The sequence below is a fragment of the Olea europaea genome, unplaced genomic scaffold, assembly GCF_002742605.1.
Source record: "Olea europaea var. sylvestris unplaced genomic scaffold, O_europaea_v1 scaffold1025, whole genome shotgun sequence".
NCBI lineage: Eukaryota > Viridiplantae > Streptophyta > Magnoliopsida > Lamiales > Oleaceae > Olea > Olea europaea.
In genome coordinates, this window is record NW_019227580.1 from 266,686 (window position 1) to 274,839 (window position 8,154).

At 33.9% G+C, this 8,154-nt stretch overlaps 1 protein-coding gene across 3 annotated transcripts; it reads left to right on the forward strand.

The window, feature by feature from the left end:
• The first annotated feature begins 202 nt into the window (after positions 1 to 202).
• LOC111372781 (protein ACCUMULATION AND REPLICATION OF CHLOROPLASTS 3) lies at positions 203 to 8,147 on the forward strand. 3 transcript variants are annotated; one of them, XM_022995188.1, is made up of 9 exons: positions 203 to 632; positions 2,970 to 3,028; positions 4,690 to 4,745; positions 5,710 to 5,844; positions 6,104 to 6,152; positions 6,851 to 6,963; positions 7,059 to 7,130; positions 7,506 to 7,616; positions 7,854 to 8,147. In XM_022995188.1, exons 1-9 carry the CDS (start codon positions 289 to 291, stop codon positions 8,037 to 8,039), a joined length of 1,125 nt encoding a protein of 374 aa, XP_022850956.1. In that variant the 5' UTR covers positions 203 to 288; the 3' UTR covers positions 8,040 to 8,147. The 3 variants fall into 3 exon arrangements, with proteins under 3 accessions (XP_022850956.1, XP_022850955.1, XP_022850957.1); XM_022995187.1 differs by having other exon boundaries at positions 4,690 to 4,754; positions 7,854 to 8,144; XM_022995189.1 differs by lacking the exon at positions 203 to 632 and adding an exon at positions 665 to 1,985 and having other exon boundaries at positions 4,690 to 4,754; positions 7,854 to 8,144.
• Positions 8,148 to 8,154: the final 7 nt, after the last annotated feature.

Consider the following 8,154-nt stretch of genomic DNA (forward strand, 5'->3'; position numbering starts at 1 on the left):
ATTTCACGTTTATTACAAAATACTTTATAAGCATTGTAAATGTAATATTTGAATATGCATAAATATTAATTAATTTAAAATAAATATCAGAGTATATATATGTGACAATAAAATGTTAGATTATTTATTTAATTTTCAATTAAGTAAAATTGGATATTAATTAGCGTAAGCGGACTTGAATAATGAAAAGCATGGTAAAGAACAATAAATTGCATTGTACGGCCACCCTGATGTTTCAGTGTCCGCCCAATTTTGCTGAAATTTTCTCCCAAATTCTCATTCTTCTCCATGAATCTTTGCTATCCCATTTCAAGGAATCGTGATGTGGTGTCACCTGCCTCAATCTTCCCATTTCCGTTCCACTCAATTCACGATGCTCACACAAAACTTACAACCAGATTGAGGTTGAGATTGGAATGCAACTCAAAGCCCATTAGAGTGGAATTGAGTTCCGAAGGCAATAATACCAACGTTATTAGCACAAATGATAGTTTAGAAGAATTCAATAAGAGTAATAATAGTATATGGAAAGAATCTGAGTACGTGGAAGTGATTGGAATAGGAAGTCGAACAGATGCGGCGCTTGACTTCTGCTCTGGGTCTCCCATTCTTTCCCCTACTTTGAGATTTTGGTATGTTCGATAATACCCTTTTCAAGTGCAGTGTTATATGATGACAATACACTGGTATTTGTGTGTACTTGCTTGAGCTTTCGAAATTGGTTTTATGTTTACTTTTACCATGAGGCCTATGGAAATATGCCCGTAATGTCTTTAACTTTTGACTTGTGGTTTTGTATCAAAGCCTGTGCAGGGGATCGAACTCCGGGTAGTTTTTTAGCTGGGAACTCTGTTTCTTGTACCAAAATTATTGGAATACCTCTGAAATTGTTTCTTCTATTTTTGAAGATTCTAAGTATTTAAAGCTGATGTTGAAAAGTGCAAAATTTTACTGGGGAAAGGAAGAGGGCTTTAGTAGATCAGAGGGGAGGAAGAAGCTCTAGGTAACAAACTATCAAGGTTTAACTTGATCAGAGACATGAAGTCTTCTTCTAGAGAGAGAGAGAGAGAGATTAATCGAAGACTGCAGTTCAAAATATATGTATTTTAGAATATGTTTGGATTTATGCTTGGCAGGTCAATGTTTCGAAGCATGTGATTATTAATACAATTGAAAGGTATTGGGGGATAAGAGAGATCATATAATTTCCCTGGATTTAATTAGACACAGCTTATAATTACTACCACAGAGAAGTAATTTTGGTTGGCTCAGGGAAAAACTGAGATAAGAATGGGTATGCCAAGATGCAAAAAATTATGGATGATACTGCAGTGACCATATTAATGTTATGGATGAGAGGAAATGCTGCAATAAAACTTATAACTGCTCTCAGATAAGAAATAATACAATGTTTGTTGAAGCTAGGAGTGAAAATAGTTTATCAAAACTATTTACAAGTCATCTGTTCATAAAAACTCAATGTCATAACCCCCAATGATAAGAAGAAAAAATTGAGAAATACTATTTTTTTGCTAATCTAGCTGAATAAATAAACTTCTGCACTTTGGACAAGACTTTGGTAAGTTGGGTTGGGCTTGTCTACCTCTTTTACTAAATTTATACCTATAATTTATTATTTTCAACTCCTGGCGTTATTTGTTAAAAAAAAGGAAGAAAAAGGAAACTCCTTGCATTATGGCATTGCACTGATTAACACCTTCAGTGGCTACAATCTTCTACTACTTCTTTGTACCAAACACTCCTTGGAAAAGTTTGCGAAGCTTTGTATTTATGGCATTCTCTAAAGAAGAGGCAGATGTGCTTTGTTGAAATCAAGTACCATTCAAATCACAAACTCTAACAAAGAGTGCTTCGTCGCGGATGTGCTGTGTTGAAATCAAGTACCATTGTAATCACAAACTCAACAATGAGTGCTTCATCACGGGAAGTCATCTTTAACACGAGTGGCTGTAACATGCAAGAAGGTTGATAATCACTGAATTCTATAAAACTAAGTTGGTTGTTTAATTTTCTAGAGAACCTAAGAGAAGAGTTTCCAATTTCGTATCGCATCATTTAGATATCTGATTCTTATTGAATAAAAGATACTGCTAAGCACATGAACTGATGCTTGAACGACAATGTTTCATGTGCCATTTGAACTTTTAACAATGTGTGGTTTTCACCAGCAGCCGAAGGAAACCGAATGAATTTCTTATGCGTGTGACAAAACTATAAATGGTTCTCATAGAGGAGATAGTGGTCATTGAGAAAATCCTGTAAAATTCTAGTTATTGCAGTGAATGAGGCCGATGAAGTAATACATAACATGATGAACAGCAATGTGAGTATGAGAATCTAAATGTGAACACATGCAGAGAAGAAGGCAAATTTCAAATTCTACAACATTTGATTTGGAGCGGTTTTTTATGTCGATTATTGCATTTGACTTAATCATCTGGTTTAACATATATTGAGATGTGTATGTGCGTGCGTGTGAGAGGAGGAGAGGGAGAGGGGGGGAGGTTATTTTCTTAGAAAGACTGTGAGTGATTCGATAGAGAGGTAATACGCACAGAACAATTACATGAAAGATGATGTACGTTATGATACAATTTTTATGCATTTTTAGATGGCCAGTAATTGTCTTGTAAAAATTGCTGTGTGTCTTCATAGGCTGATTTTCCTATTTTCTTTTGTTCTGAGGATGTGATGTTTAGGTTCTATGCCTTCTCAATTTTCATTGAGTTGTTTAATTTTGAATCATACCTTGCTATTCCTGCTATTAAATGTTATATGACCTTTAAGCCACTTGACGTAGTGAACTATTAGTCTGTAAGCTTTCGAGTTGTATGTTGTGTTGTTACATCTGTATCTTACAATTTGCAACCTGAATGTTTTTGAATGGTGATTTAACCCCCAGTACATATTTGAATTTGTCTGCTAAAATCCTGTGAACTGTATTGCAGGAATATTCTTGGAAAAGATTCGATGAAGGTGCAACTAAAACAAAGGTTCAGTACCCAAGGTTGAGTGTCTACACTTAGGTGTTCTGTTCTTATAGAGTTTTTCTTCAGTTAAACTTGTGTTTTATTTTCTATCCAGGGTTATTTGACTGACTAGTCTCATTGTTACACCTTAATCCAAAGCACCGTATAAAGTTTTGGTTATTTACTTTTATAACTGCTGGATGGTACTGAGTCCTGTGGATCTATTGGCACCAGAACAGAATTGACTGTTTGCTCAAGTATTTGGATGATTTGCTAAGTAATTAGGATAGCCACTGGGGTAAGAGATAGGTAACAGATAGAGTTCAAAGCCACTATTATTGCTGTATGGTTATGCTATTTGGAGCAAGCATAGGTGACTGTTCGAACCAGTTGTCCAAAATCTAAGACTAAATCCAAGTCGAAGGTCCAGGAACAATTTCTTTTCGGTTGCATATCTTGTTGATGGCATTAACTCTAGTATCACTTTGATAAATCAAAACTTGAAACCTAGTTTAGTTCATATCCTTATATCAATAAGAGCTGATAAATTTAAATTATGTAGTCATCTGTGTGTTCTATTCTGATTGAAAGAACTTTCTAATTGAATTCCAAATTTTCATTTATTTTTTTCTTAAAACATCAAATATCTATTTTCCTCTTAAAGATTGGCCCTTTTATCTTGTTCTTTTTTACGATTCCTTTTTTGTTGGGGGTGGGTGGGGAAGGCAATTCAACGATCTACTAAAAAGTTCCTATTTCTTATATTTCAATTTTTTTTTTTTACTAAGTCAATTGGGTTCATTTGACTGCACTGAGATGGATATGACTCTTGTGGTGAAAATGATGGGGAGCTGGCCAATTTCTACCTTTGTCACAGATTTTTCCTCCTCCATTTCAGTCATTTCAATCTTATTTCCCTGGCCATTTATGGGTCATGTTTAATGTATTTGTTTCACAGGCCAAATCTGTGACATATCTATTGCATTGTTAAAATGGTCACCACCAACCACTGGCACCGCACACATTTTTCCCTTTGTTAGCACTCAGATCTTTCTCTAACCTAGTATAAGTGTATAACAAGAAATGGTAACTTGCAGTCTACCGTAAAATATACACTTCTTAAGTTTCAAAACCCACCCACCACCTTTTTTCATTTTGCATAATGATCTCTGTCTATTTTATATTGGCTCTCTCCTTTCGTTTTTCTTGAAGCTTGTAGTGAAGATTAAATAGTAATCAGAAACCTAAACAAATAATCTTAGTATTGGACTGTCTTATTTACTGCCAAAGTTCTTTTGTGTTTCANAGATTAAATAGTAATCAGAAACCTAAACAAATAATCTTAGTATTGGACTGTCTTATTTACTGCCAAAGTTCTTTTGTGTTTCAATTTTCAAATGAAAAATAGTCTCTCCTGGTATCTCTTGGGGTAACAAATTGATTTTCTTTCACCAAAATAAATAAAAATGAAACTAAGAAGACAGAGAGACATTTTAAAGTATATAGACCCGCTAAATTTTCTGATTTGACCATTCAGAAGGTAGCTGTATGTTGTAGACTTCATTTTTTGTGTTATACTTGAAGATCATTGTTTATGTGGTGATACCTCCACATGGTTTTGTTCAAAATATTGTCCTTTTTTTGGCTATTACTCTTGTTTTCTCATTTTATATTATTATTATTATTTTACATTGTGCAGATAATACTCCAAGAACTGTGGAAGCTCCCTCAACACCACAGTCATGTCATAAAGCAGTTATACTTGTTTGTACATTGCTTCTCTCACACACTAATGATTTTATTATTTAATATTTTTTGCCTTTCAATTTCTTATTTTGAAGGGAAACCCCTTTAGACCGTATATTTCTGCATGCAGGCATGCTAGTTGAAAGAAAAACCATTATCCAAACACAATACCGATTAATCATCTTCTGTTTGTTTATCTAAATATTTTTACTAGACACTAGTATGCTTCAATTTTTTTAAGATAATATCTACACTACTGCACAAAATCTGCTAAGGCTTTACTAATTGGCTTTCATTCCAAAACTACCCTTATTTAGTTTATGTCTCAAAATGTGATTGGAAGTTCAAAGTCATGATAAGACTGGAGTTCTACAAATGTTCGATTTATGAATGTAATTTATTGTAAATTTCATTTACAATTGATTTTAAGTGTAAATGTTATCTCCAGTGTAAATGTATATTTATTATAGCAACTGCCAGTGTGAAAGAATTTGTACGACTTGTATAAGATTATCACTGTATAAATATCATTTATGCTGTATAATGTAGGAAATTTATAGACGTGGCAAGGTATTAGACTATTTCTTGTAAACTTCTATTATATGAATTAATTTAGGCATAAATTAGACTATTGCTCTAAACTTTTGGTTTTACAAGAAGGCTGTGCTTTTCTTACAAAATAAGAAGTGCATCGAATTTATACCATCTTGCCGTGTGTTATTTTCTCATTTGTTGGGCATTTCGCTTCGTATTGTAGTGGGCATGGAGAAACATCTGGAGTTTTTGAAAACATGTTAATTGATTCATTTCCGCTGCTTAAATATCTGTGCATATCTCTTCATCTAGTCTATTTGATTTTCTATACGTGAGCAGTGCAGCTTGTGGCACTTGCTCAAAACATGTTATTAGATTCTTTTCTGCTTCTTAAATATCCGTGCATATCTCTTCATCTTGTCCATTTGATTTTCTGTAGGTTGCCAGTGCAGCTTATGGCTCAGATCACGTTACAGCACTTGATATTCTTCGCAATATTAAGTCAGTAAATGGGTTTGTGGTTGGTGTTATTCTGAAGCCATTCAGATTTGAAGGACAAAAGCGTCAATACGAGGTTAGTCTTTTCCGTTAGCTTACTCATTTTGAGATTTCATAGGTCCATGCGGTTAACAGGATATGCCTAATAAATGATGTAATCTGGGTTACGTATTAATAATTTTAGAATTTATATCTTTTTCAAAAGGCGAAAAACTGATGTGGAACTTAGATATTGTAAAACCATGTTCATGCCAGTCTCACTTGCAGAGTTGCATACTATCAATATCTAACATTTTAAACAAAAATTGGAAATGTTGTGATGATTCCATCTGCAGGTCAATGATTTGGAGGACAAATTTCAAAAGCTTGCAAACTTGTGTATTGGTGAGTAAAATGTTGCCATAGAATACATTTGTTAGTATCTATATCCAGTTTGCTAACAAATTGAAGGAGCTTAAGTTTTCTTGCTTATCTAATTATGTTTAATCTCTTAGATTGCAGTCGCTATGATTTATTATTAAACACGGAACATTTACTTTTAAGATAATTCAAGAAAATTTGAAAATTGCCTCTCTTTCTTAAGGATGTGAAAGTAACAGTGATTTTTTTATCAGTAATTTAGGGACATGGAGGAACTGTATTGTAGTGTGCAATGGGACTTCTTTTTTTATTCTGGCTGTGCTTGATCCTGTTTCCAAATGCTACTAAGTACCTAAGTTGTCCAGGGTTTCCAAGCAAGTTCATTAATTCACTTGTCAAATGCAAAGATTGGAATTGGAAACTCAAATGCTTCTGTTGGTATATTTCTTCCAAAATGTACCATGAGCATTACTTAAAAAATCAACTTTGCTGCAAAAATCATGCCGCGATTTTAGTTGCTTTAAAGTTGATGAACATAAATACTAAGGCGAAAAGGAAGGAAATTTATAAAGGATTTTCTGCAAAAATAATATGCAAGCCGACAAAACTTGCTTTTGAATGTAACAACTTTGATAGGATTACTTCTAGTTTCAAACAGTCATTCAATTACTAATAGTTTGGCATATTACAGAATTTCTTATGTTATTTTATGTTGGCCACAGTTGTTGACACAGATACTCTTCTGGAAAATGATCTGGTAACTCTGGACGAGGCTCTGAAGACCTATAATAATGCTGTTCTGATGGCTGTGAATGCTATTTCTGTTCTCATATCTGTAAGCAAACTTTTATAGTCCTTATTTTGATGCTCAAGTTTATTCCCTTTCCAGTCTTTGTTTTATTTAGTAATTTGCATTCGTGTCATTAACAGGAGAAACACGTAAAGCTTCTAAATGAAACACACAAAGATAACAAAGAACTTAAACTTCTGGAGTTCAGAAAAGTAAGTTCTTTTACAATCTGGGTTTATAGTTCTGTTTGTGTTACCTGCTGCTATTCTTAATTCAGGTTATGAAACAAGATTCTTTATATTGATTAGTGCAAGTCACATCAATACTGCAGTCATTGGCACTCTTAGCAATCTTATCCCCCTCTCATCTTATTTCTTTGTTTCATGAAAATGTTGGACCTCATGGTTTCTGGGAGGAACTATGGACATGGTTCCTCAGCCCTTGTTATCCTTTTTTCTTTTTTCTTTTTTTTCAATGCTGTCCTAATTGAGGTTTTAAATTTCAGAGATTGGAGTCTCTTAGTTTGATTAGCTCGATTTTTTCCCTTTGTCTACTTTCTACATGAGGCTAAGGCTACACATTTACAGATAATAGATAGAGTTAAAGAAGCAAGAATTGGATTTGGCGCTGCTTATAATATCAGAAGTTCAATCCTGCAGGCTATATATGACTGCCCTTTCCTGGGTGTGAACCTTAAGGTTTGAACCATATAATTCTTTTTGGATATTGAGTTACAGAAGTTGCATGCTTTTTTGCCTGTTCTCCTACACGTTTCGTAGCCAAGGCTCATAGATTCTTTTCTTTTCGTAATATCATGTTGTAACTGAAACTCTTAGTCTAAGTTCTTCTGACTTTTTCTCAAGACTTAATGTTTTGCCTTTATTTTCATTTCTACTTTTGCACTCTGGCTTTACTGCTTGCATTTTTCTGGGCAGGACACCAATGGTGTAATACTATGCATCTTTGCAAGCTCGGGTGTTGTTGACTGCAGTAATGTGAATATTCTTTTGCATAATTTTCGTCTAACTACGCAATGCCAGGGAAAGATAATTATATCTATAGTTCATGAACCCAATCTAGAGCCTGATATAATTCTGACTACAGTAATTGCATTCGGGTAAGTTTCCTCATCTTCCAATAAATAATTGATGCAGTATATATTCTGATAACATTTCTTCTTAAACTGAAGTTCTCTTCTTTTAACCATGTTATTCTTCTGTATTCTCTTCTAATATC

Coding starts and splice junctions, on each gene's coding strand:
- LOC111372781 (XM_022995187.1), top strand. CDS start 289: ATGAATCTTTGCTATCCCATTTCAAGGAATCGTGATGTGGTGTCACCT. Junction 6,964..7,058: donor CTATTTCTGTTCTCATATCT/GTAAGCAAACTT, acceptor TGTCATTAACAG/GAGAAACACGTAAAGCTTCT. Junction 7,131..7,505: donor AACTTCTGGAGTTCAGAAAA/GTAAGTTCTTTT, acceptor ACACATTTACAG/ATAATAGATAGAGTTAAAGA.